At 51.6% G+C, this 26,604-nt stretch overlaps 3 protein-coding genes and 1 long non-coding RNA gene across 6 annotated transcripts in view; 1 reads left to right on the top strand and 3 right to left on the bottom strand.

The window, feature by feature from the left end:
- LOC116569232 overlaps window positions 1-2,443 on the bottom strand; it is a 34,058-nt gene extending 31,615 nt beyond the window's left edge. The window contains exon 1 of the long non-coding RNA XR_004276929.1: window positions 2,231-2,443. This is a non-coding gene — a long non-coding RNA (uncharacterized LOC116569232). The remainder of the gene's footprint in view (window positions 1-2,230) is intronic.
- Window positions 2,444-2,828: 385 nt separating this feature from the next.
- On the bottom strand, window positions 2,829-4,475 carry LOC116569231 (atherin-like). The gene is made up of 2 exons (XM_032305341.1): window positions 4,424-4,475; window positions 2,829-3,663 (listed from the first exon to the last, which is right to left on the bottom strand). Exon 2 carries the CDS (start codon window positions 3,656-3,658, stop codon window positions 3,185-3,187), a length of 474 nt encoding a protein of 157 aa, XP_032161232.1. The 5' UTR covers window positions 3,659-3,663; window positions 4,424-4,475; the 3' UTR covers window positions 2,829-3,184.
- On the top strand, window positions 3,661-8,687 carry DLX6 (distal-less homeobox 6). 3 transcript variants are annotated; one of them, XM_032305338.1, is made up of 4 exons: window positions 3,661-4,478; window positions 5,753-5,946; window positions 7,822-8,069; window positions 8,517-8,687. In XM_032305338.1, the coding sequence occupies exons 1-4, from the start codon at window positions 4,058-4,060 to the stop codon at window positions 8,644-8,646; spliced, it is 993 nt and encodes a 330-aa protein (XP_032161229.1). In that variant the 5' UTR covers window positions 3,661-4,057; the 3' UTR covers window positions 8,647-8,687. The 3 variants fall into 3 exon arrangements, with proteins under 3 accessions (XP_032161229.1, XP_032161230.1, XP_032161231.1); XM_032305339.1 differs by lacking the exon at window positions 8,517-8,687 and having other exon boundaries at window positions 7,822-8,177; XM_032305340.1 differs by lacking the exons at window positions 7,822-8,069; window positions 8,517-8,687 and adding an exon at window positions 6,937-7,426.
- Window positions 8,688-18,568: 9,881 nt separating this feature from the next.
- DLX5 (distal-less homeobox 5) lies at window positions 18,569-23,091 on the bottom strand. The gene is made up of 3 exons (XM_032305607.1): window positions 22,410-23,091; window positions 20,363-20,547; window positions 18,569-19,264 (listed from the first exon to the last, which is right to left on the bottom strand). The coding sequence occupies exons 1-3, from the start codon at window positions 22,762-22,764 to the stop codon at window positions 18,935-18,937; spliced, it is 870 nt and encodes a 289-aa protein (XP_032161498.1). The 5' UTR covers window positions 22,765-23,091; the 3' UTR covers window positions 18,569-18,934.
- Window positions 23,092-26,604: the final 3,513 nt, after the last annotated feature.

Genomic DNA, 26,604 nt, shown 5'->3' with positions numbered 1-26,604 from the left:
TATATTGACAGTCGTTATTTTTCTCTAAATAACACTGACACCTAGAATACAAGCCCCCAGACCTGGACACCCTTAAAAGCAAAAAGCAGCTTAGGCCTCAAAGACTGCCTTCTTTAAAACTTCTTAGTGAATAGGACCCTCACCTATTACAGGATCTAAAAGAGCCTTTGGCCTTCTACTCTTCCAGATTGCCTGCTTTACCTCTCTTTTGAATGATAAAGACCTCGCAGGACTCGCTCGCTCACCTCCTCCCACCCCCCAAGGGCTGGCCGGGAATCCCCAGCCGGAAAGACAAAGAGGTAGAAGCCAGGGCCCGGCAGGCGGTTGGAGCCCCTGAAGCGAGCGCTTCGCTGAGAGGCCCTGAAGAATCCGAGAGTTCTGGTTTCTCCGAAGGGCCGGAGGTGCGCGCTGGACTAGAGAAGACTAGGGGTGACTCGCCTTGGCTCATGACCGCTGCCCACGACACGGGGCGAAGGACTCGGCAGCCGAAATGCAGGGTGCCCTAGGGTAGAAACGCGTGAGGGGAGCGGCCCCTGCAGCCACTGTGCACCGAACTCCTCGAGCGGACGCTGGTGGCAGAGGCCACACGTGGCAGTCACTAGCTGCGCACCACCTTGGCACACTGTGAGGGGTTGGACTCGCTCTCTAGCCAGCTGTTGCCGGGACAGGCCGGAAAGCTGGACGCTCAAGCAGTGGGGTATTCTATCCAGCCCCTCGCACTGAGACCTCACCTCAGCCGAGGCGGGAAGGACCCCTGACCCGCTCCGCTCCCCAGTCCGACTGACTGAGCTCAATCTGGTGCTCAGCAGGACCTTTCCCATCGGCGACAACAGCTACTTCGGTGTAGCTGCACACTTGTTCCTCTGGAACACAGTTCCGAGGGTCTATCCTCTAACGGGAGTGGGATGACAGTCCTGCAGCTACAACGCCGACAAGTTCAGCCCTTCGGGCTTCCTTGGGAATTAACAAGGGGGAGAAAAAGCCCATTGCAAATAGGGGCTGCTGAGCCCTGGATCTGGTGTTCAGTGCGGGGACCTTCTTCAGTCCCGCCACGACCCGACCCGCTCCGGGTGCGGCTAGAGTTGGGGAAGCCAGCAAGGAAAGCGGTGCACCTGCGAGCATAAAGAGAGAAACAGAGACATGCACGGGATTGGGGGGCGGGGGGAGAGAAACGCCTTCACCGTGTTAACAGCAAGCTGCAGGGTATAAAGCAATAAAACTGCCACATCTACCTGCTAGCTTTGAGGACATTACAAACAAGCTCGGCGCGAAGCCCGGGTGCACCGAGAGCCCGCCGGGGAACGGGGAGGGGGGGCTTTTCTTTTTCTGACCTCCCCCCCGGCCCCCCATACACATACCCTACACATATCTCCCCCTTATCCAGCCCACCTTTCATTTTCCTTGAAGCTTTTTTTGTTGTTGTTTTAATTCACTGACGATTTGTAAACGCGTGGATCGGGTTACTGGTTCGCGTGTTAAAGTGCACCTCTTGTTAAAAGAAGGGGAACAAGGCACGCCACTTAAAAATGAATTCAGAGTTACTGAACCGGCTCCCGAGGCTCAAGAAGTTAAGCGCGGCTGGCTGGGAAGGGAGGGCAGAAGAGAGTAAACGCTGCTGCCCTGAGAACCCTGGAGAAAACCCACGGGCAGCGAGCTTCAGGTTATGTGATAAAATGGAGGAAGGGAGAAAGGAAAGAAAAAGAAAAAGGCAAACTAGCCTGGCGACGCCTGGAGACCCCGGGCTGGGAGCTGAGTAAATCAATTAGCATAAGCCGCTGCTGCAGAGCTACGCACAGTATGTAAATAGGGTCCAAGCTGCTACTTCTGCAGCCACCTTTCCTGGAGTTACGGGGCGAGCGGAATCAATAAATTGTCAATTTCTCGGGTTCCTTAGGTCGCATAACTTATGGAGTCCAAGCTTATAGGGTGCATACAAGCCCCAGTAGTTTTCCCAAAGAAAGACCCAGACTCGTCCCTCGAACCTCGAGACACGTTGACCTGGAGATGTTAGATTATACCTTTCTCCGTGTGGTCAAAGGCTCGCGGCTTGGGTCTAGTCGCGGACTGAACGCTGGCGCGGAGCCTCTGGGGGTCTGTATGTCGTGCCCACCCAGTCCCGACCCACTGACAGTGCAGACTTCCTGCTGCTCCCCGCAGTCCCAGGACCAGAATCCTGGCGCGTGCCCGGCCTGCCCTCTTCAGCGCCTGGTCCCGGGTCCGGCTCTCCTACCTGGTGGCCCGGCCTGAGCGGCGCTCCGGGACTCCAATGTCTCTGCTCCGCTGCCTGGAGCTGAGTGGGTCTGGAGACTAGAGGGAGAAAGGCTAGATCCGCAGTCCGGGGCTGCTCTGAACTTAATGTCTTTCCCCAGTCCATCTTTGAAAGAGAAGTGGTTCTACCACCTGGATGTGCGGATATAAATCCCCTTGCAAATAATAAATGGATTAATAATAACAAGGTATGAAGTTCTTTTTATAGAAAAAAAGGAGAGAATTGAAACTAAATGCGGCAGTTAGACAACCATTTTGATAAGAGGATAATTGAGGCGACACTGGTGTATAATTAGAGGATAATTTATGCTATATCCACTTTTATTCCACCTCCCAAAATAAACCCAGTCCATAATCATTACAGGCAAATTGTTCTGAATTTTATAGCAGCAATTTGAACAAAGTACTGCAGTTAATCATGGGAGATTTTTGTGTATTCCTGATTAGAACTCTAATTGCCTCCTTCCAGAAAGTAAAAATAACTGTAAAACGACTCTATTTTTATCATTAACAATGTTGACAATAAAATAAAATCAATTGGAATTGTAATCGAGAGACAAATTTAGGACGAAGGCACTTTTACTTGGGTAGTTTATATTGTAATCAAGATTTGCCAAACCACTAACCGCATGTATCATTTGCATATATTTGAAAGCATTACAGTAGCTTCTGTTTTCAATAGGAAAAAATGCATTACTGTCAGTCCTCCAACGATTCGCTTTCAGAACAGGCTGCTGCGTTCTGGGGGAAAAATATTCTCCCCCTTTCTTGTCCAATATATAGGAACTACGGCCTGAAACGGCAGGAACCTCGCCAAAACAGGGTCTCATTTTTCTTTTTTTCTACCACCCCCAAACCAAGGGATGGGGCCCAGGTGTGGGGGTCTTCTTCCCTCTGTGGTTTCAATAAAGTACGTCTAGAGAAATACATGGTGACAGGGCCCTCCCGCGGGACTACGGTGGGACTGGGGGGTGGTGTGTGGAGAGGAGGTCAAGGGAGGGGGCCTCGCTTTAAATGCAGAGGGCACTGCTTCTGAAAACAGGCAGCCTGCTGGGGTGCGAGGGGACTGAGAGAGCGGCCTCCGGCCCGGCTGCTCCACAGCTGCGGTACTGGGAACTGAGGCTCCGGGTTTGGGGGCGCAAGCTGCGGCGGGAGGCGTCGGCGGCCCGCCGGGCGGAGGTACCTCCCTCCCCGGCAGCCCTGCGCGCGGAGCCGCGCGGCCCCCGGCTGCAGCTCCAGGCTGGGATTGGAGTTGCCGAAGGTAGGCGAAGAACTCGGCGAGCGGCGCACACACCAGTAGAAGCCGTGCGCCTGTGACGTCAGGGGGCGACTGACCAATGGGGAGGCGCTGCCCTTTGGAGACAAACCATTCGACTCGTGGCGTCTGCATCAAGTCTGAAAGCAGACGCGCAACTTTCGCAGAATCCACCTTAAAATCTCTGCCTTAAACTGCACCAGCCCCCAAAAAATCCAAGGGGGGAAAGAAGGGGGGGAGAGCAGATTCCCCCCTCCCCCCTCTCCTCTCCCATCCCTCCCCCTTCCTCCTCCCTTTGAGTTAACAAGGCCCTGCTCACTATATCTCTTTATATTAAAAAATATATATATTAGAGAAGAGCGAGGGAGAGGGAGAACCACCTCCACCCCCTCTTTTAAAATTTTTTTATTTTTTTATTTTTTTTGCAAGAATCCCAAGAGCTAAGGTGGCTGCAGAGGGGAGAGCGGCGAGAGCCAAGTGGGGGGAGGGTGGAGGAAACCCGGGAGAAGGCTTTCTCCAGCCCCCAAAGTTTTGATGATGACCATGACTACGATGGCTGACGGCTTGGAAGGCCAGGACTCGTCCAAATCCGCCTTCATGGAGTTCGGGCAGCAACAGCAGCAGCAACAGCAGCAGCAGCAGCAGCAGCAACAGCAGCCGCCGCCGCCGCCGCCGCCACAGCCGCACTCGCAGCAGAGCTCCCCGGCCATGGCAGGCGCGCATTACCCTCTGCACTGCCTGCACTCGGCGGCGGCGGCGGCGGCGGCGGCCGGCTCGCACCACCACCACCACCAGCACCACCACCACGGCTCGCCCTACGCGTCGGGCGGCGGCAACTCCTACAACCACCGCTCGCTCGCCGCCTACCCCTACATGAGCCACTCGCAGCACAGCCCTTACCTCCAGTCCTACCACAACAGCAGCGCGGCCGCCCAGACGCGAGGGGACGACACAGGTGAGAGGCCGCCGGGGCAGCTCGCTTCTCCCGCCTCCCGCCTCCCGGCTGCCCCCCACCCCGCCCGCCCCGCTCACTTCCTCAACGCCCGGGCCTCCGCCGGCCCCCTCCCCCAGGCGGCCCGGCGCGCCCCCGGCCAGGCCTCGTGCGCGCCCGCTCGCCTGGCGCCTGCCTGCCGGCCTCCGCCCAGCCGGGCCCCTGCTCGCCGCCGCGGACCCTCCGCTTTCTCGCGGCGCCGCCCGCCTTGCTCCCTGGTCTCCCGCGCGCGGCTCGAGCCGCGCGCCTCCGACTCCGCGCTGGCTTCGCTCTACGAGTTGGTCCGCGCGGCGCGCTCCAGCTCGCTGGGTCTGTGCGCCCTTTGCCTCCCTCCTCCCCTCCGGGCTGTGACCGGCGTTTGGCAGGACTGGGGACATTTCTGGGCCGGAACTGAGGAGCGTGTTTTGCTCCCGAATGCAATTTGGGCAGCCAGTGGCCTACTTTGCGGGTGGCGCCCGGTGCGCTTCGGTGACCCGAAGGGAAGCTGACGTTGCCTCTAGCTCTGGTTAAGCTGGCGACAACTGGGCTCGTTGCTGCGGGCTTTTAGATGTCCCCCACTCCCCCCCCGCCAACGCCTGCCCAGGCCCCCCTCCCTCTGGGTTTTCGATACAATGTTGGCTGCGCCTTTGTTCCGAGAGGCTAAGCAGAGGGCCTCGGGCGGACGGTTCTCAGCCCCCGAGGGGTTCAAAGTTGCCAGGCGATGCTCAGCCGGTTCCGGAGCTGGTCTGAGCGGCCGGTTGAGTTTTGTTTGGGGTTTCGGTCCCTCTCAGCAGCATCGTTTCGAACACGCCGAGGGTCTTGATGCACCGGGCTTGGAGCTAGTGACATAAAGTCAACTGGCCGCATAAACATCAGTGTGGCTCCAGTAATGCCAGGCCGGGGGGGCCCCCCGTTCCGCGGCGAGAGCAGCCGCCCTGCGGCGTCGCACTCCACCGAGAACTATCGGCGCCGCCTCCGCTGCGGCAGAGCGAGGCTCTTTGCCCCAGGGTCGAGGGCGCTCCCGCGGTCCAGTCCCCGCACTTTATTGGGGCCGGAGTTAGGGTCGGGAAGAAGCTTTCGCACCCTCAGGAAGTCCCTGGGCACTGCGAACCCCGAGAGGTTAGGGTGGCGTGGGGACGCTTTGAAGAAATCCTTTCTGGGCTTTGGGGAGACCCGGCACAGGCCAGGCCGGGCCAAGCTCAGGGAGGCTGCAGCCGTGGCCTCACGGGTGACCGCTCCTCTGTATTTTTTGCTTGCAGATCAACAAAAAACCACAGTGATTGAAAACGGGGAAATCCGGTTCAATGGAAAAGGGAAAAAGATTCGGAAGCCTCGGACCATTTATTCCAGCCTGCAGCTCCAGGCTTTAAACCATCGCTTTCAGCAAACTCAGTACCTGGCCCTGCCCGAGAGAGCTGAACTGGCAGCTTCCTTAGGACTGACACAAACACAGGTAATTCCCGAGAAGCCCAGGTGTCCCTGAAGTGCTGACCCTGCTTACAGATCGGGCAGGGAGCGCATCAGGAGGAATTCTGGGCCTAGTCAACTAAGGATGGAAGGAGCTTAATGACAAATGCCTTTGCTCCATTACGCACTTTCCGGGACAACACAGTTTGGAATAAATGACCTGGTATTCAATGCTGGATTGGATTTGCACGTCCTCCCAACCCTCGGCGACCCCACCCCAGCCTAGTGTCCTTCGGTGACCAAACATATAAATTAATTGAGGCCTATTCCAGAGCAGAACAACAAGAAAGAGAACGAACATGTAGGAGGAAAAGATGTTCAGGCCAGGAGGCAGAATAAGACCTATGTTTCTTAAGGATCCATTTGTGGGTCCTGGGACTTAATAAGGATTTCAACTCATGGACATAGAATGATGAAATGAAACTGGCAGGGGGGGGAGGGGACCAGATGGGTATAGGCTCCAAGAAGACTTAGTAAAAGGACCAAGGCACAAACTATCCATCATAGGATAGGTGAGGTGGGTTTTTCTGAAGATTGCCCTGAGCTCAGAGTTTTAAATCACCCTGGGTGACTGGCTGGTGCAGGCTGGGGTACCTCCCTGGAGCACAGGACTTGGGAGCAATGGCAGAGTTGGAGATCAAAGAGGAATGCTCACCAAATTACAGCAGGTGAAGCCTCACTTAAGTACAGTTGCTGAAGTTCTCCTGTCCTACTAATTTGAAAGACATATGGGGCATTTTAGACTTCACAGGAAGGGGCTTAAGTAGGTATATTAGGACCCTGGTCATAAAACCAGGCTGCAGTCACCTGTGGTTTTTGTCCTTGTCAATTAACTTAGCTGCATGGATTGGTAGGCCTCATGTGAGGTGGGCGATCTTCAGCATGGGGACTCCAGGGTTTATGGGACTCTGGCTGGTAAGTGATTGTGTGTGGTGTCTAAGAACTGATGCCCCTCAAGCTTTTCTTTTCAATTCAGCCTGCTTTCTCTTGCCATATTGCCACTGGAAATATTTGGGGTTTGATGTGGACGGATTCCTGCTACTCAGTAACTTGTATTCTTCTTGGAAAAGCCGATTCCTGTGGCTAAGGAATTTTAAAGGTAAAATAAGCAGCCCCAGAGAATTTCCTTCTTCAAATAAAGTAGATCTGGGGTGTTGGCTTAGATATGCTACCATCCCAGAGTCCTGATTCACATTTAGTTTGCAGGGGGCCTTTGACTTTTAGCGACTGCACTGACAATCATGTCATGATTATTGACCACAAGCTGACTGAGCAACATACAAAGTAGGGAACTAGGGAGGTACCATCCCTATTCCCTACAGGATTATGAGGTACATTTACTTCAGGAGAAAGCTGCTCCATGCATGTCATGTGCAATGTATGCAGGGTATATTCGAGGCATTTGGTTATAAATGTACAGGCATTTCTCTGTTCAGTCATTTGCTCACTGTCCATGCATGGAGATGCCAGGTTTGGGAGGTTAGTAAATTCAAAAACAGACTACCAGAGGAAGTGTGTTCAACTGGCTTTCATCTGAAAAGTTCTCCATTTAAAAAGCCACCTTTAGACTTTAAACCTGACTATCTTATTCACCTTCGTTCTTATTTATGCTACTGTTTTAAACCTGGGCTTGCATCCAGCTGAAGAAAGAGTTACAATGACTTTAGGTATCCAGACAAGATACCTGGTAAATTGGGGCGGGATGGGGGAGAGACGGCTAGAAAGAGGTGGAGGAAGGCGGGGACTTGGCATTTGCGGTTTTGTTTGTTTTGTTTTTTGGATATTGCTTCCAAAGCCTTGAATGGAGGCACCGGTTTGATGTTTTTCCGTGCCTAATGATCACTACCGCATTTCGTTCCAGGTGAAGATATGGTTTCAGAACAAACGCTCCAAGTTTAAGAAACTGCTGAAGCAGGGCAGTAACCCACATGAGAGCGACCCTCTCCCAGGCTCAGCGGCCCTGTCGCCGCGCTCGCCGGCGCTGCCTCCAGTGTGGGACGTTTCTGCCTCAGCCAAGGGCGTCAGTATGCCCGCCAACAGCTACATGCCCGGCTACTCGCACTGGTACTCCTCTCCACACCAGGACACGATGCAGAGACCACAGATGATGTGAGTTGTCTGAGGGAAATTGATACCCTAGGGAAACGTCTGAACAAGGCAAGGAGGATCCAGGACCTGCTTGCATCTGCCAAACCCAGCCAAAGGAGCAGGCTCGGGAGAACTCTTCTGTGTAGCAAGACAGTCTGGGCGCTTGCTTGCTCTCTTGCTCTCTCTCTCTCTCTCTCTCTCTGTTTCTCTTCTCTCCTCTCTTTCTTTACTTTTCTTTTTTTTCCCTTTCCTTTCCTCACCTGCTTTTTCCTTTGAGCAGCCTCAGTAACTGATCTTGCATTTTAGGGAGAGAGAGGGAGAGAGAGAGAGAGAGGGAGAGACTGGTTTCTATGCCAGTGCTCCTGAAATCCTTCACTGCAAGGACATTTTCCCTTACCCTTTGGGATCCAGGCTCTGAGCCTCCTCTTCTCTTTGGGAGTATCCATCAAAACGACTTTTTTTTTACAGACATTTCCCCCACCAGAAGAATCTGCGCAAACATGGCAGCGTTTTTACTTGTTTAATGAGCTTAAGACATTACATGATGAAAAAGAAGCATTTCAGGCTCCTGCATTTTTATTTACCAATCCCAGACTGACAAAAAAAGAAAAGAAAGAAAGAAAGAAAGAAAGAAAGAAAGAAAGAAAGAAAAGAAGGAAGGAAGGAAGGAAGGAAGGAAGGAAAAGAAAAAAAAAACAAGAAAAAGAAAAGAGAAAGCAAGCAAAAGAAAAAACCCTCACATAACAGCCCTTCTCTAAAGAAAAAGGAAAAATCAGCTGTAAGATTAGAACATTGCCACAAAGGAAACGCTGCATGTTTTATCAAAATGCAATGAGCAAGAATGATGATGTTGAAAAACAACAAGAGCAACAACAAAACAGAACCACTCTTTCCCCACCCCCCCCAACCCTGAACTGGAATCAGGAAAGACAGAAGAAACAACCAAAATCACCATTCTATTGCTTTGATACCTTTACTAGGTGAATTGGTGGCATTCACTAAGCTAATAGGGACGTTTATATTGAGAAACATTTCTGTATATATTGTTGAATTTTAGTTGTACATATACTTTGTATGGTTTTGTCTTCTTTCATATATGGAGTAAAAGCCACAAAACGCTGGGAGTGTCCTGTATATTTCTCTCTGTGTGTCTCTATCTCACCACCCCCTCCTCCTACCCTCCCCGTATATTTTCTATCACTCTTAAAAGAATTCCTATTTCCTAATATGGGAAGCCCTATATATAAACATCAAGTGCCTGCAAAGATGTCAGTTTGCAGCACTAGCCTTTGCCTTAAGTACTTTAACATTAAACGTGGATGTTTTCTCAGCTTCCTCTATATATTATATTTTTATTGTAATTTCTACACATTTATTTATTTAAAAACAACAACAACAACAATACTGGAATGATCTCTCCCAGGTTAACTTCTAGACATCCAGTAGTTCCCAGTACAGAAACCGAATGCTCTCCTTTTCCTTCCCTTGGCCAAAATAATATAGCTGTACTTGTCTTTGTTTGGAAGCAGTTTTTTGTTTTGTTTTTTTAAAAACAAGAGCAAAGAATACAAGAAAAAAAAAGTAAACGCACAATTATAACTATTTCATGTTTACACCCTTTGCAAGCTAGCTAGGTAGGAAAATGCATGATCCTGGATGAAATACATCCTTCCGATCTTGTGGAAAGCACAGAAATAATGAAAATGAAAAGCCCTTTCGTCATACAAGCAGGAAGCCCCATACTGCGAGAATTAATGGCTACAGACCTGGGCATCCTTCAAATTATGAACCTTGAAACCACTGAGCCATTTATCAGAAGTCAATAGAGATACTCAGAGTGCTCCATATAATGACAGCGACATACAGTCGTGCAAAAGGACAGTCACTATAATTAGACACAAAGCAAAGACTACTTACCAATATACCCGTTCCTTTTTTTGTTGAGCAACTTCCACGCTCAGTCAGTCTCAGAATGGTTTAAAACCGATCAGTCTTGTCATTTTCTAGCATTCGCATTGTTACATTAGGAAAAATGTTTTCTTTTCTTTTTTCCCCCTTCCTACTGTGAAACTTTGGGTTCGTAGCTCCCCAGGATCAATTCTGAACAAAGCCTCCAGCTGCAGTGCCATCCAATTTGAAGCAGACATTGGGGACAATTTAAGGTTTTTATCCACAAGAAGGTTTTTTTCCATTCTCTTAAATGCAGCCATAATTAGAGTAATTTTTCATGTAGCCCGCTGATTACAGCGTTTTTACCGTCAAAGATAATTACCTGTAATTTTCTTCCACTTTTAATACTAAAAAGCCATCTTTATTTAGATTCAGGAACAGGAAAGGCGAAACAAAAGAGGGAAATTATTCTGTTATTCATACACAAATTGCAGAGACGTAGGACCTAAAATTGAAAATTAACCAAAATTATAATGCTGAAAAGAATGGAAGAGGCTGCAGAAGTACAGCTGGTAGTGGGGCTTTGCTGAATTATTCAAATTACGTTAGAGAAAAAGCTACCATACATCGAAACCAACACTAATTTTTCTTAAAAAAAAAAAAAAATCTACCAGACGTATGCCAAACCACTGTGAGTGCATGGAATTCTGAAACCCAGCAAATGCATTTTAACACATTGGAGGTGCTGTCATGATATGCCTGTAACGATCTATCTCTCAACTTGAGTTTAATTAAACAAGAAATTCTGCGAGGGGTCCTCCCAAGAACTATCCTTGGGACTGGGCTTCCTCCGGGTCCTCTGAACCTAAAGGGTTAATATTTTCGCTCTTTAGAAAGTATTGACCCCATAGTAAACTGATGAGAGAGAGAGAGATCGAGAGAGGACAGAGACCAGACCGGTAGGAGGGGCGTGGGTAAAAGGCATCGCCCAGTTGCGGTGCCTACAACGCCTCCCCACGTTCGAACTTCCCCGGAGTTGGCGTTCTAGAGCCTCGTTCTGACCATATTTTCCAGGTAAAAAAAGAACGAGAGAACAATGGCTGCGGGGGTGAGGGGAAGGGGGGAAATTTCTTCTCGGCGCCAGTAAGCATCTCATTATCTTTTGACACAATTTAGTCCAAAGATTCCCGCCGCCAGAGAAAGGCCTTTCTGCACAGGGGTGAGGGAGCCAAAGACTTCTCAGGATCCTGCACTTAACATCTCTAGCTGCTTCCAGTGTCTACAGGGTCAGGAAACAGCGTCATCTATAGATAGAACAGCACCGCTTCTTGCGAGAGTCTTCCTCGGTGCGTTTCTACATCCGACTGGTTCCTGGGCTCCACAGCTCGGTTCTGTGTCTCAGCCAATCATTCCCCTCCAACCCCAAGGTCGCAGCGTTCGGGCCCCGCGGGCTATAGCTGTACGAACCGTATCCCGCCCCTCCCCCGCCTTCCCCCCCCCCCCCCCCCACCTTCATCGGCTGGAGGCACAGGCCTTGCAAAAGAGCCCTGAAGGGTTTCAGGGGCCAGTTATTCCGGAAACTTTCTCCCAAGTGGAGGGAAATGTCGAAGGGGCTCTGCGGTCGAGAGACGCAGACGACACCTGCCTTTGCAGAAGTCCGCGTACCTGTGATACTGAAGGAGCATTGTGGCGAGCGCCGTTGGCTCTCTCGATGCCCCCAAACTTAAAATCACCGGCACAGGTAAAGATCTTAAATTCGCCTAGGGCTAGCTTTGAGTAACAATTTCCAAATAGATTTTAGCTTGGAATCTCCAGCGGGCTCCCTTCACACCTTACAGAAACCTGGTCTTTTTCGCAGTCTCCAGGCACAAGCTGCACCACATACATCAATAAATAGCACAGAAAGCAAAAAAGACATACCGAGTTCTTAAGGATCCCAATCTCACCCGAACCCTTTTCCTCACCAGAGCAACCCTTTCACTGTTAAAGGGGGATAAAAGGTCAGAACTGAAAAATCTATAAAGCAAAGTTGCAGTCTATAATAAATCATAACAGCAACACATAGAGCTTGGAAAGTGTGAGACGAGAAACATGAACGGTGCCTTCAAGTATGGAAGAAATAAAAACTTACCACCAGTGAAAATCTCTTAAGCAATGATCAGGGTCTAGAAATCTATACTGAACAGAAGCAGAGGAGAATATTTGTCTGAGTCTCAGGGCAGAAGCTCTTTCTCTATATTCTTGGTTGAGTGAGCACATCCAGGTGTGAAATTGTTTGCACACCCCAGCACCTCTTATATTGCCAGCAAAATTAGCTGTTATTACTGTCACTGTTTAGTGATGGTTAGCGTGATACAAAAAAAAAAAAAAAAAAAACTGCTGTAATCAAGACCTGGCGCATCTTTGCAAATTACAGATAATTGTAAACGTCCAGATTATGATAATAGCATCCTAATCCAGCCTGCAATATAATTATTACAGAGTGTTACATCTGAAACTGTCCAGTAGGGCTAATTCAGCCATTATTTAGACCCTATTTTTGCACTGCAAATGGGTTGCTGAGTTGAAAATGTACGATTGTAATTTCACAGGGCACTCAATGAGTAATGGTATAGGAAGAGGAAAATACAAAAGTGAAATGTGAACGGTAGCGATCAAATCAAACCCTGAAGGACAAAAGACTGTTTGATTCATATGGAAAAAGAAGAGCGGGAATTAAGAAAATAGCAAATCAGTGGTCTGAAGCATTACTTGTACAAATCTTCAATATGTGTAGAGCTGATGTGTTTGCAAGGGCTGCTGCATGTGCTTCTGCCTGGAGTCTGGAATAATTTTTCTCTTTCTTTTTTCCTTTCTTTCTTACCTTTCTCTGCCTCCTGTCTTTGTTTTCCCTCTCTGCTAAAGCATTTCCTTGCTTAAAAAAGAAAAAAGCCCTTCCCCCAAGCAAAGAACATTTGTCAGTTTCACGATTGTTTCCACCAAGGCTGCCTCAGAGTGTGCCTGTCACTTGTTTATGAACATTTGCTTAAATGAATTTGCAATCTCTCTTGTCATCAGAGCAAAATGCCTTGTGTGCTTGTAAGTGTTCCTGAGCTCCATCTCCATTCTCTTTCACAGAGAACAAGTCATTGAGAGTCCTAAAGGATATTAGCAGAAAACGTATTAATTGCTGCTAATTAAATAAAGCCGGCTGGGAAGCTGTCTCCTCCACTTGGCTAGGCTGACTATTGGTTTTAATCCTATCATTAACTTTTATTAATTAACACCCCGCATATAAACTAGCTTCTATTGCTCTAAGTCACTGATGTGGTTTTTTCTAGATTCCAGAAAGTCGAATATTTTTGATAAAGGATTGTTCCTGCTCCCAGACATGGTTGTAAAAAAGCAAGATCAGTCTCTTAAAACAGGAGGGACCCTAGAGAGAGGGAGTCAGAGTTAGAGCAAGACTGTCTGGAGGGAGACTGGGGTACTCTGCTGTCCCAGACTGAGGTGAACCCTGGGTTCTAGCTGTTGCTTACAAAGAGGCTAAGCCCTGCCCTGGCTGAAACTTCTGGAGCCTAGTTCTTGTTCCTGGTTGGGGGGTGGGGATGGGGAGGATGTCCTTATATCACTAGGACCTCAATTTTCCACCTTGACTACAGAGAATTTCCTGGGCATCTTTGCCAGGCTCTGGAACATACGTGATTATTCTTCCTCCTCCCAACACCTCACAGACCTGGGAGCTGCCCAACCAGGGCCAGCCCCCAAGGTGACAAGCAGGCTTCCTGGGTCCTATGAATTTAAAGGCAATAATGAAATGTTCCCTGTTTAGTGACCCCTACTTATAGATGAAAGTTGAGTCCATATCCTGCCTCCTCCCCTACCACTATATCCCACCTTGCAAGTGGTAAGTGGCAGAAATAGTCCTTGGATGACAATAAGTTTCCAGTGGCAGATTTCTGTCTTCTCACCTTTGCAAGAAAAAAAAAAAGTTTTTGTTTTTTTTTTTTTTTTAAATCATAGCTTGGGAACTGTTTATCGCCCTTCACCCCCACCCACTTCTTCAAACAACAACAACAACAACACACACACACTAGACTGTGTATGGTGGAGATAGAATCACTACTGAAACTTGGAGGAGGTGTGTGTGTGTGTGTGCGCGCGCGCGTGTGTAGAATGGTGTTATGAAGCCATTTTTTCCCTTCCTGTGGGAAAGGTCGTAACGCGTGGTATTTCACGGTTTTATATAAATCTTGGTTTAAGGATGTGGGACAGACTTAATAATTCATGCACTTTTGGCAAAGACTCCTACAGACCCCCATAAATCAGAAGTAAATACGAAGTCCCAACGAACAAAAGAACAGAAACATTAATTGCTGCAAAACAAGACTCTCATCCCCTTTAAAGACAGATGCACGTAAATTCCCCTGGTTCCTATCTTCACTGTTAGAGCTCGACCTATAAAACAGGTTATTGCATTTCCGCTGGCAGCCTTGGATGATTGAAGGGGAAGGTTCCCCCCGCCCCCCGCCCCTCCGCAGTAGATGCGATGTATACTTTCTGCCCTGTACAACAGGGGAACCGAAAGCTTGTCAGATGCAATAGAAAACGCGGATGGGGCGGGGGGGGGGGCGGCAAGGCTATGTAGAAAAATATTTAGCCAATCCCACACGTGCTACCGCTATTTGGGCTGTTTTCGAGGCCCAGAGTTTGGCTGTGACTCCGAAAAAACCGAGTACAATATGCAAGGACCGCAGGCCACCTGGGAACGCGAGCGGAGGGCGGGAGCGAGCCGCAGCGCCCCCTCCCCAACCTCACGCGAGGCGGAAGCCTCCACCCAGCCTCTGTGGGAGGGGGCGCTGGAGGGTGGAGGAGAGGGGTGACCGCAGGCGGATCCGCCGTCGTGGCGCGCTTCCCAGAGGTGCCGGAGGGCCTCTGTCCTCAGGGCGTGCCTCTGGAGAGGGCTGGAGCGCTCGGGGTTGGCGAGATCCCAGCGACCAGTGGGAGGCGCGCGATCCAAGGGCTTGCGGGGATGAGGCGGGGAGGGTGGTGGTTGGGTAGCCCTAAAGGTCCTCTCCTCGAATAAAAGGAAGCGCTGACGGAGGGCGGGGGGTCAGGGGGCAGTGCTCCAGGAGGCATCCCTTGCGCTCAGGGCGGGGGAGCTCTGGAGACCCAGTGGTGTCAGGCCGGAGTAAGCAGTTGGGCGCGCCGGGAGGAGGCGAGCACCGCCAGGCCTTGGCGCGCTGTGGGCGACTCCTGGGCTGGCGCGGCCAGGACGCCGCGAGCCGTGGGGCGTCCGGTGGGATCAAAGGAGCCAAAGGAGGCCAGCCGGCGCGTCTGGGATTGTGGGATAAGGGGCGGGAGAGAAAGGATTGGCATGGGCGGGGAGATCCTGGCCTGGCCGATGTCCCCAGGAGGGGGTGTGTGCGTATGTTTGCTGTGCGGGTCAACACGCTCCTGCCCGAGGCCGAGACCTGGGTGGATCTGTGTGTGGGTTGACAGCCTCCCGGTGGGTTCCCCAACGGGAGGGAGAGAAAGAGGGAGAGAGTGAGAGCGAGAGATCAAGGACAGCGAGGTCTGCGGGTTCCTCTGTGTGTGTGTCTCAGGCCCTGTGGCTCAGCACTGGAGCCGCCTGGCACCCACAGGAATGCGGCTTCTCTCGGCTCCCCAGGCCGCCCCCTATTCCACAAGGAGGTGGCCGCCAGGAAAAAGGGGGGGGGCAGAAATCCGCCTAACCCAACACGAGCTTCAAACAAAGACCAATTTATCAGATCTTTTACCGGAGGGCCCAGGAGGCGGGCAGGGCACCAAGGAATCACGTTGGCCCTGCCGGCAAGCCCCGGACCTCCTGGGCTTTGTGAGGAGGTCTGAAAATAGGGGTAGAGGCTTGGGAGTATGGTGGGGATGGTGAAGAGGCCCACGGTAAAGAAAATTAAATTTTGGGTTGGGCTTAACATCTTGGGAGACCTAGATTGAAAGCTAGGCAAGTCGGGACCGGAAGGGACACACGGAGACCCCAGGAGAGTGGTGTCAGACAGACTGTAGCTATGCTAGGGGAATAGTACGTTTCTATTAGATACAAGAATAAACAATGGAGAGAAAGAGGGAAGGTGGGAGGAAGGGCAAGGGAGAGAAACATCACACAGATATTTTTAGACTTCGCTGGAGATCTGTTATTTTTACATCCTTGGGCGCAGGACTGCAGGGAGTTAAATTCTCCTGGGAGAATCCCCATGGTGCCAGGGAAAACCCGCTGCAGAATGGTTTGCCAGAATATTTTTGTCCATGGCTCTCAGACCAACTTAAAAAAAAAAAAAAAACCCGCGAGAGAAGAGACCATTGCGAGTGGAAGAAGTGAGGTTAGCACAAGCAAAGGAATCCTGAAACCGAGTCTGTCTGCGCGGCGTGATGCCCGCCGGCGTTGCAAGACTAGTGTCCTTAACACCAGGCAGCGTCAAGGCTGGGTGATCAGGAAGGGTGGTCAGGAAAGAAGAGTTTCCCTTCTTTCCCCGCAAACAATTCGAAGTCGCCCGTCCTTCAGCTTGGCCGAGTCCGGTGACTCGGGATGGCAGAGAAGGGGTCCCCTTTTCATAAGCCAGGAAGGGAGGGCGGAGATGAGGAGGACGGCTGGAAAAAATATCTGCCCTCTTCCTGTGCAGAAAGGTAAAGAGCATGTTCCAAGCACATTCCTGCCACTCTCAGGCGGCCAGTGGATGGGAAATGTTAGAGGTGTGCAGTGGGTGTGCCCCCGCCGGCCTCTCCAAACGCGCACCCGGGGGCGCACGGGAAAGGTGGAGCTCCCAAACCGCCCGCGCAGGCTTTCTCAAAGCTGGATTCCCCGGATATGAAGCGCTCGCTTCGGTGTAAAGGAAACTCCTCAAATCTTTACAAGCGAAGAAAAAAGCAGAAAGTAGATCCCTCCACTTCTTCCCTGCGGTCCTCCCATTCTCTGCCAGTGCGGAAAACAAAGTGGGGGTTCGCACGGCCTGTCCCGGAGCGAGTCGCCCTCCGGAACTTCTTGGGAGAAAGGAGGAGCTGGAGGAGAACCGACAGGAGGAAAGCTGCTACCAGAGAAGCGGCCGCTTGGGCTTTGGGGTGGGGGAGGAGAAGGAGTCCACCGCCCAGGCCCTGCCGCGTGCTGCCCCGGGGCCTGGCCGGGGGAGCCTGGGACCAGAGAACTCCTACCCCTAGGCCCTAGCCCTTATCGAAACGGCAGGCTAGAAAGGGAGGGAATTGGGGAAATGGGGAGGAGGGTAAGGGAGAGAGGGGAAAGAGCGAACACAGTGGTAAATTCCCCTCCGGGCGCGCAGCGTGCCTTTTCAGGTCTAGTTTCCCAACCCTGGAAGAACCTTCTCAGAAATCCTCAGATGACAGGATGTAATTTTTTATGTGCTAATCTCTACCCCCCCACACACACTTAAAAAGACTCTTGTCACATTTATTGCTGCCGACTTCCTAGCTGTAAAATATATCTCACGCATCTTGTAATTTCCAACATAGGATTTCCCTTGGTGTCCCAAGGAAACAAAGTCAGGCACACTAAACGACAAGAGATGCCCACAAGCCAGGCCAGAGAGCAAGCCCTGACCAGGCTGTAGCCGTGGTCACGGTGTTGATATCTATGCACAGAGGCCCAAGAAGGATGAGACATAGGCCAAGGTTGCCGCAAGTCCTTCCTCTCTGCCCCAAAGACTGCTTCACAAAGGAGAAATCCCTACAAATATTCAATTTCCCATCCTTTGGGACCACTATGCCACTGTTTTAGGTAAAAGCAATGCAGAAAGACCTCCTTCCTGAAAAAACCGCAGTGGTAAAGAGGATGGAGGGGGGAAAAATATACAATATTATGTCACACAAGATGAAATCAAAACTGAGCCCAGACGCTGTCATTCCTGTCCTTCACCCCACAATTCCTTCTCTTGGCAGGAGAAGGAATGCCCCTACCCATCATGCTCTGCTTGCCCTACTGATTTATGTTTATCATCCTTCTCAGGTCCTGTGATCCTTCCCTTTCTCAGAAAAGAGCCCGAATAAAATTTATAATCCTTTACCAAGGAGTCTGAGACACTACCATTTGCCATGCTAACATTTCAGGTTTTTAAAAAAATGTAATAGGAAGGAAAATTTTCTTCTTTTTCTTCTTCCTCTTCTTCTTCTTCTTTTCCTCATCTCTGGAAGCGCCCATTTGAAGGGAGTGTAATTTGTCTAATTGCTCTGCCAATACACAGAGGTTGTGGGGGGGGGGGGGGGTTTGTGCATGATAATTGCTTTGAGCTCAGAATTTGGAGTGGTTATTGATGGATTTCTGCAGCTTTTTTTACTCTCACACGGGGTGGGAGGACCAGCTTTAGATTCAAGCATTACTCTCTACCTGAAACAATCTCGGGGTTAAACTTAAAATTATCTAAATGTTTTTGTGGTTAGGGAAAAAAAAACCTATATATATTTTATGGCAGTACTATAAACAGGCCACATATGTATATAGACACATAAAGTACAGCATCCGACACACGGGTACAGTTTTGCCTCCATGCAGCCCCAATTTCTGTTTTCCTTTTTGCCTTATTGGATCTCTGCAGAGCATGTCTTCCTTTAATTGCCTGCATAAAACATCACTAGCCCATTATAAGGAGGGCAAAAGGAGTATTTTTAAGAAACATTTGGCTTTCATGGTCGAAATAATTTTATTTATCCAGAATATACAGTTTAATTCCTCTATCTACACTTATTTACATGGTTAAAATAACATTGAAAAAAAGTCTTTTGAAAAGTTGAGGTCATAGATTTCAAGGCACCATTGATAGTGTCCACAGTTGCGCAAAAAAAGTTCGTCTGTAAAAAAAGGGGGAACGAGGGTCCTCTGAAATGCAATAACTTACATGCAAAAAAAAGCTTTACACATGAATCTTTTTTGTTTCCGTTTTCCAAACTTCCCCAAATGAATTCCTTTCTTTATGATTTTCTAGAACAGCAAAACACAGCAGTCCCAAAAAAGAGAGCAAGAGAAAGCCGCCTGTCTAATAGAGTGTCCCGGAGGCCAGCGCCAGCGGGTGCTGTAAGGAGCCGGGCGGCGGCAGGTGGGAATTGATTGAGCTGGCTGCGCTCGGGTACCAGGAAGCCGAGTTCTCCAGGTAGCTGGACGCGGGGGACTGGTTGGAGGTCGGAGGGTGGGCATGAGGGTGGTGGCTGAGCGAGCGGGACGAGCCCTGGGGCTCCCACACCGCCGGAGACTGCGGCGAGTTACACGCCATAGGGTCGCTGGAGCTGGGACTGTGCTCCGGGGGCATCTCCCCGTTTTTCATGATCTTCTTGATCTTGGATCTTTTGTTCTGAAACCAGATTTTCACCTGGGTGGGGGAACAAAGGCACACGTTACCGGGTCACTCAGAGGCCGCCCGCGCCTTGCCTGGTGGAAGCATCTTGGGCCCCCAGGTGGCACGGACCTGGCCTCTCCCCGCAGCTTGCGGCCTAAGGTCAGCGGGCCCGGCCTGAGGCCAAGCCTGGATCTGGGATCCCGGAGGACAACCTGACCGGCCAGATGCTCACCGTTCCCTGCGAGGGCAGGACTCCGAGGCTTTAGTTTCTGTTTGGGCTGGGGGAGGGGGCCGCAAGTGTCCCGGGCGGCGTGCGCCCACGTGTGAGCCTGCGCAGCGCGCACTCAACGCGGCGCAGCAAGCGTCCCCAAAACAATGGCCCGAGAGCCGCGCGCGAGGGCTTGGGGCTGGCTGTGCTCGCGCCAGTGTGGGGGAAAGGAGCAGTGTCCCAATCTCCCGCCCAACTCCCCCCACTCCCTCCTCAGCTTCCAAAGGTCAGAAGGCGCCTGCAGCTCTGGGTGGAGATTCGAACATTATTATTGTAGTGTTTTTTTGTTTTTGTTTTTTTGTTTTTTTTTTTAAATGGGCCCCAGCAGGTCTGAAGAGGGAGTGAAGGGAATGGGACGACCCAGGACGATTTCCCCGCACAACAGCGCCCCCCACTTTGCGACCCTCAGGTTGCCACGGCCTAGAGCTCCGCTGGAGCAGGGCGTGACCCTTCAACCTTCCAGCCGGAGGCGACCTTCGCGCCCGAGACCACCGCGAGGCCGCCGGGCCCTGCTCTCCCCGAAAGGCTCTGCATTGTTCAGAGAACCAACTTCTCCAGGCTTCGAGAGTGTCCTCGAAATGGCCCTCCCCTTGTTTCCAATCTAGGAAATTGGCCCCTCGCCCCTGGAGGCCCGAAGCGGGAGGATAAACGGCGTCTCCATCCCTTAACCCCACCGTCACACGGCGGCAACACCCAGCCTGACTCATGGAGTCATGGAGGTAAGGGCGCGGGGTCCGCGGCTCTCTGTCTGTGAGTTTCTCGCGGTGCTATGGAATCGGTTGCCGCGGGTCGGGACGGAACCGCGCGGCCCAGCCAGCCTTGCAGCCGAGGCGGGGCTCGGGCCCCACCGCTGCGGGATTTACCTGTGTTTGCGTCAGTCCCAGCGAGGCGGCTAGTTCGGCGCGTTCGGGCAGGGCGAGGTACTGAGTCTTCTGAAACCTTCTCTGCAACGCGGCCAGCTGAAAGCTGGAATAAATAGTCCTGGGTTTACGAACTTTCTTTGGTTTGCCATTCACCATCCTCACCTCGGGCTCGGCCACTTCTTTCTCTAAATAATCAAAATAGACCCGGTTAGAGTTTGTCCGCAGATGTTTCTTTTGCAGAACCCTCAAATACAGTCCTTGAGTTTTGTTTTGTTTTGTTTTACCACACAGTCTTCAGTCTCTTCCCCCATATCACCTCTTTGGCTTAGCAAGACCCAGAGAAATACGCCCCTCCCCCAAGTCATGGAAAAGCCAGGTAGTTTGATTAATTCCCTACTCAGTTCATTCAGGTTTTTGTAGGCTTGTGCAAAGCTCTTTGTACAGCACGGCTCCCTTCTGGGCGTCTGGGATTTAGCCCTTGGAGCGGTTTCTGCTTCACCCTGACTTGTTTTTACGCCCACCCTGCGCTCACCCCCGTTTCTGGGGCGAGCTTGGCCAGCCCCTCCTGGGTCTTCAATGGGGGCGGCTCTGGGCCGTGACACCCCCCTCCCGCCCCCACTGTCGGCGTCTGTTCGGGCGCCCGCAGAGACCAGACGCTGGGGCAGGGAAGACGCTAACCGAGGTCTCCAAAGTTCAAAGACCCACAAGCAAACTATGTTCCTTCAATTCAGCAGCAAGAGGTCCAGGCCGCGGCAGACAGAGGGCCGATTATGCAGCCCCCATAATCTCCCTGCAGATCTGCGAGGGCACAGATGTGTCTGGTTTCTTTTACAAATAGACTTAATAAGTTCTTGGCCAAAAGAAAAAAAAAATCTTTGACTTACGCACGAAATACAGAGACACTGAAAGGAATGAAGACATACCACCCCCTAGGTTCTCTCTTTAAAATTTAGCAAGAGTCACACATTGAAAAGGATTCATTGGTAGGGTGTTTTCGTAGGAAAGGGGCGGCAGATCAGGACGAATTTCTCCAAGTTGTGAATATAGACAAGGAAAAGAACTTTCTGAACACTGGCTTTACAAACATATCCTGGGGCCATAAGTCCCCTTTCAGTAAAGTACCACCTTATCAAAACTACCCATCTCTGGAAGGGGTAGAGTGGTGTATGTGTGTGTGTGTGTGCACACGCGCTTGCGTGTGGCGAGCTCCTGGGAGAGGAAGGGTGGAGAACGAGGGCTGTGGTCTCTATTCTGCCAAAGAAGGGGATGCTAATATTAGCAGGATTATTAATGTGCTAGTGGGAAGAGATCAAACCTGACCAGCAAAACCTCTCCAAGGAGACCTCATGCCGCTCTCTTACCGCCCAAGCTCACTAGCCTACTCTTAAACTCTCCAACTAAGTTTCAAGGAGGGCGAAAAGAGAGGAGGTGGGGAAGAAGAAGACAAATTTTGGGCACCCCTAGGCAGCCCTCCTCCACCCTTAAATGGCTGTTTGTTTCTGGAAATGCCCTGGATAAACCACAAGGCTCTCCGAGGCTTCTTTCTCTGGTGGGCTCCAGCCCCCCAGCCCTCCACCCCCGCCTCAGGCTCCCGGGACAGGAACACCACCCTGGCTCGTGGCTGCTCTTAGACTAATCCCGACAGCGTCTTTGAGGCAGCCTTCCACTCCTACTCGCACCAGCGGAGCACGCTCACGAAAAATTCCAACAACTAACCTCCCCTTTATTACGCAAACGCCACTCAGACTGACTGAGTCTTTCCATCCCTACCCCCATTTCAGATTAGTTGCCTTTCAGACCAGGCAACTAGGGAATCCAGAGACTCGAGAGCCCCCCACCCCCCAGGTGCCCGAGGGGAGAATTCTTCCAAGAGTCTCTAAAATGCTGGCCGTAGAGAACGTCTCTCGGTTGCAGAGTCCAGGCCCCCCTCCCTTCTGCCGGGTGCGCCCCCACTGTAGTGGCTGGCGCGGGTCCCCAATCTCCCACCCCACCTCGCCCCTCCAGAATCCGGGCTCCCCCTGCATCTGGCCTCCGCCCCCCGCCTTACCTGGCTGGCTGGCGGCGCTCGGGACGCGGTTGTAGGCGCCGCCGTACTGGTGGTAGGGGCTGGCGTAGCTGTAGTCGGCGTAAGCTTTGGCGGGGTAGCTGCCGGCCGAGCCATTTACGCCATGGTACTGGTACTGGTAGGGGTTGAGCGCTTTGCCATAGGAAGCCGAGGTAGGAGAGCAGTAGCCGTGTGGGGCTCCCCCCGTGGGACTGTAGTAGTCGGAATCGGTGGCCGACGACTCGGGCAAAGTTGGCGATTCCTGAGACGGATGGTGCATGGCTGCGGACGTCTGGAACGGAGCTTGGAAGTCGCCGGATCGGATGCTGGGGACCCTTCTGTCAAACACTCCTGTCATCGCTCACCGGCGGCGGCTGTCCTTGCTGCTGTGGCGGCGGCTGCTGCCCGAGTTGGCTGTGGGGCTGTTCTGGTCTAAGCAGACATGGCTGTGGGAGCGAGGGAGGAGGAGGAAGAGGAGGAGGAGGAGAGAAGGAGGAGGCGGCGGCGGCGGCGGCGGCGAGGAGGAGGCTGGGAGTCGTGGAGGCTCTGTCTCCGGCGGGCTGACTGATGGCTGAGGCGCAGCACAGCCTTGGTTAAATCCTTAATTGCGCGCTTACGCACAGCGGGGTGGATCGGGTTCCATTGGCCAGGGCCTCGGGAGCAGCAGCAACACCCTAACTCGTCCAACTAGTTTTAGCACAACAAAGCATTGCTTAAAAAAGAGAGAGAGAGAGAAAGAAAAAAAAAAAAAAGGAGGGGGGGCGAGTGTGTGTGTGTGTGTGTGTGTGTGTGCGCGCGCGCGCCTCTGCGCGCGCACGCATGTGTGTAGTTGTTGCCTGTTGGGGGAGGGGGTCTCAGGCAATCTGTTTTCAGTGAATACCAAAGACAACGCAGAAGCCCCAATACCCAGCTCAGTAATATCTGGAGACAGTGTGTTCCAATCAGCAGCTTTGGAAAGTACATATTTGGGGGGTGAGGTGGGGGTCGGTCTTCCTTGTTCTGCACCTTCCCACCCCAGGGGCTTGCGGGGGTGGGGGTAGGGGTGGGGGGGTTGATGGGGGGGGAATTGTGTGTGTGGAGCTGAACATTTGATATTGAAATGAGGAATCAAATCAGGGAGTAAGAGGAGGGAGCAGGGGTGTAGGACCCAAAGCGAGAAGGAACTGAGAACAATATTCTTAGTGGGGTGCTGGGAGCCAAGTTGTAACTTATCCGTATTGAAAATTTGTGATTTGGGGAATGACACAAATTTTCAGCAAGCACTTCTTTAGCACGAGATGAGTACTTCTCAGACAAGGGCTGGATAAGGATGCTCAAGAATTCACGTTGCCTGTCCAGCTTTCAATGGCAGAGAGCTCCTGCAAGCCTAAACCTCTACAATCACTTAAAAATATCATTGTCACCAGCACAAATAACTTAACGGTGCCCAAATTGCTGGTCCCCAAGAAGAGCAGGCAGCTCCATATTTTGTTCAGGATTTTTGGCTGTGTGGATGCTCTTGGACTCCAGGGTCCATAACTGTGTTCAGTGGCCAGATACTCCTGCAGAAGTGAAGGGGTCACTTACGATCTGTCATTGCTCCAGGTGGGAATGGAGAAACCCTAAGAAGACTAGATAGTAGACAGGGACAAAAACTCTTCGGGGAAGTTGCATGAAGCTCATGAATCGCCCCCTCCTAGCTTCCATGGATGTGGCACCTGAAGGCCTGCCTTTCCACTTTTCAAGTCCCTGTTTCTGAATTCTCCTTCCCTTTTTTCCCTGCAGCAAACACACCTTAGCTCATATGCAAAGGGAATAAAGACTCAATAATCAAACACTTGGAACTTGAGGTTCAGGGTTTGCTTTTCATGACACGTCACTCTTGCTATAGTGGTGATCCAGCTGGGACGTTAGAAATTTAACTTAAGTCAAACTACCCCCCCCATTCCCCTCAAATAGGAAACTGCAGGAGCTGGGTACTGATTTGAGCACTCCTAGCATCTACCTCCAGGGAATCTGAGCCCCAGAACCTGGGATTTCCAACCAACAACTAGGGTGGGCTGGTCCGGCCTCTCATTCCTTCATGCACCCACTCTCAACAAAGAAAAGTATCTATGTTAGTTACGTCTAGCGCTAGTTTAGCCTTACCTTGGCCACGGAGCTACTCTGCCCAAAACAGGCTGGGAGGGAGAGCTAGGGATCTGGAACTCGAAGCAGGGTGCCAGCCTAGCCTCAGAACTGGAAATCGGAGTACCACCCGTCCACCAACTGCCTGCCCCTTCGCGCTGGGTGCAGGGAAAACCACAGCTGTTGTTGCACTGCCCTTTGGGGACAATTTCAGGGCAGGAGTGCACAGGGAAGGGGAGGTGTGTGTGGCGAGGCTCCCGCCACCCAGTCCCCCCCATCTTCTTCCACCCCCATCCCCACCCCAGCCCAAGACTCCTGCTTTAGGCCTGCACAGCCCTGACCTTCTCTGAGATAGTCACCCAGGTAAACAGAGCCTTGGATGTCCACTCACCCTCGCCTCATGCTGTCGATTTGGACACCACTGTTCACCACCAAGATTTAATTTGTGAAAAACTACAGGGTGTTAGGAAAGCAGTGCCAACCCCATCGGGCTTCCAGTCTCTGCTCTGGAGAAGCTTTTGGCGCCCATCGAGTCACCTTACGCACATCCTGCTATTTAATTACAGGAACGGCTTCCTTAGAGCAATGCCAGGACGGTTCAGAGCACCTCCTAGCAAAGGCAAGTGGTACAGGGAGCAGGGCTGCCTTAGCTGGTCCCGCGATGCCCCGCTTTTTATTTGTTATAGATTTAAAAGTTACTACGGGAAGGGAAATAAGGTCAATACAGCTGTGCTCACAGTGGTTATGTCCTTAGACCTTGTGGGGAAGGCAGATTTCAGTGAGTGTGAGGTTGGAAACGGCCGAATGTGGACAGAGTTTAGAAGTTAGGGATCTGGTTGTGAACTCAGTATTACAATGTTAAGTTAGTTTAGACTTTGTTCAATTTCACTTTTTCCTTGAAAAAAAAAATTCTATTTTATCCAAGACAAGAAGGAGTGGGGTGGTAGGGAAGGGTTTAAGGTCTTTGTTTCAGTTCCTAAAGTGTTGGTCCTCAGGCCAGACTAAAGCCACTTGTGTAAAGAAAGGCTGCTGGTGTGTGAGATCTTCAGATCTGGGGGTGCCTCTGAAGGCCCAAAGCCTCAACTTTCTTGATTTTGTTCTGCCTCTTTTCCAGCTGGACCCCATTTCCCACTACCCTTTCCTTATAGGCAGCGGGAGGGAGCGGGAGCTCTAGGTTGAAAGGAGTCCGACCCCAATCTAGTCCCGTTTCTTTTACCCTCGCAGTCCTATAGTCATCGTGGCTCTAGGCACGAACACGGCATCTGGGCCTGGCCCCCCGCTTCGGATCCACATTTTGGGTGCGCACGCTCTGGGAATCTCGGCTCTCGGTCGGTAGCAACATTTGCCTTACTGTGGGTAGTTTTATCACCAAGGCCTGGAACTTTATTTTCAGGCCAGCAGGCCGGATGCTGTTGCCTCTTTTAAACCCCACCGACAGGCCCAGTCGTGGAGAAATAGCCCCACGGCATCAAAATTATCCAGAAGTGCTCTCCCCACTGCGACACGTAGGAAGAATGTGAGTAATTTCATCTCCCGGTAGCCGAAATTTGCACCGGGCGAGAAGGGGCGGGCGTGGCATGTGCGGGGAGAGGGGGGAGCGGGCAGGACCCCAGGAGAAGCGCAAGTCTTTACCAGGAGCGCCACCCAGTGTCCGCAAGGAAAGGCGCGCTAACAGCAAACGTCTCCGAAGCTCACAGTCACCGGCTGCACAACGTCGGCTGGTCTTCGGGGTTCGAGTCCACGAGTACAGGACTACGTGGCTGTCCTTCTGTCTGCTTCCAGCAGATCTTCCTTTCCACCCTACGCCCTTTTTTCTCCTTTCTTTGACTCCTTCTCTATTCATACTCTTCTCCCCTCCTCTCACCGGGTCACCATTTTTCCGGGGATTCAGGATGAACATCTGGAGATTTGGGGGGAGTAACCGGCTGTGTTCAATCTGCTGACCTGGAGTGACTGGGAGTAGTCAAGGGGGATCCTTATTTCCAGGACGGTTCTGAAGAAGCAAGCCTCCCTCCAACTAGATGAGTGGCTGGAGAGGTGGCAGGAGAGTCACTCACAACTCACTGAACTGGAAAGTTAGTGCCACTGAGTT

This window comes from Mustela erminea, chromosome 11 (genome assembly GCF_009829155.1).
Source record: "Mustela erminea isolate mMusErm1 chromosome 11, mMusErm1.Pri, whole genome shotgun sequence".
NCBI classification, from domain to species: domain Eukaryota; kingdom Metazoa; phylum Chordata; class Mammalia; order Carnivora; family Mustelidae; genus Mustela; species Mustela erminea.
This window is presented reverse-complemented; position numbering and strand designations above follow the sequence as displayed.

Coding starts and splice junctions, on each gene's coding strand:
- LOC116569231 (XM_032305341.1), bottom strand. CDS start 3,658: ATGCAGACGCCACGAGTCGAATGGTTTGTCTCCAAAGGGCAGCGCCTC.
- DLX6 (XM_032305338.1), top strand. CDS start 4,058: ATGATGACCATGACTACGATGGCTGACGGCTTGGAAGGCCAGGACTCG. Junction 4,479..5,752: donor GACGCGAGGGGACGACACAG/GTGAGAGGCCGC, acceptor TTTTGCTTGCAG/ATCAACAAAAAACCACAGTG. Junction 5,947..7,821: donor TAGGACTGACACAAACACAG/GTAATTCCCGAG, acceptor ATTTCGTTCCAG/GTGAAGATATGGTTTCAGAA.
- DLX5 (XM_032305607.1), bottom strand. CDS start 22,764: ATGACAGGAGTGTTTGACAGAAGGGTCCCCAGCATCCGATCCGGCGAC. Junction 20,548..22,409: donor GAGCGCCGCCAGCCAGCCAG/GTAAGGCGGGGG, acceptor TTGATTATTTAG/AGAAAGAAGTGGCCGAGCCC. Junction 19,265..20,362: donor TGGGACTGACGCAAACACAG/GTAAATCCCGCA, acceptor TCCCCCACCCAG/GTGAAAATCTGGTTTCAGAA.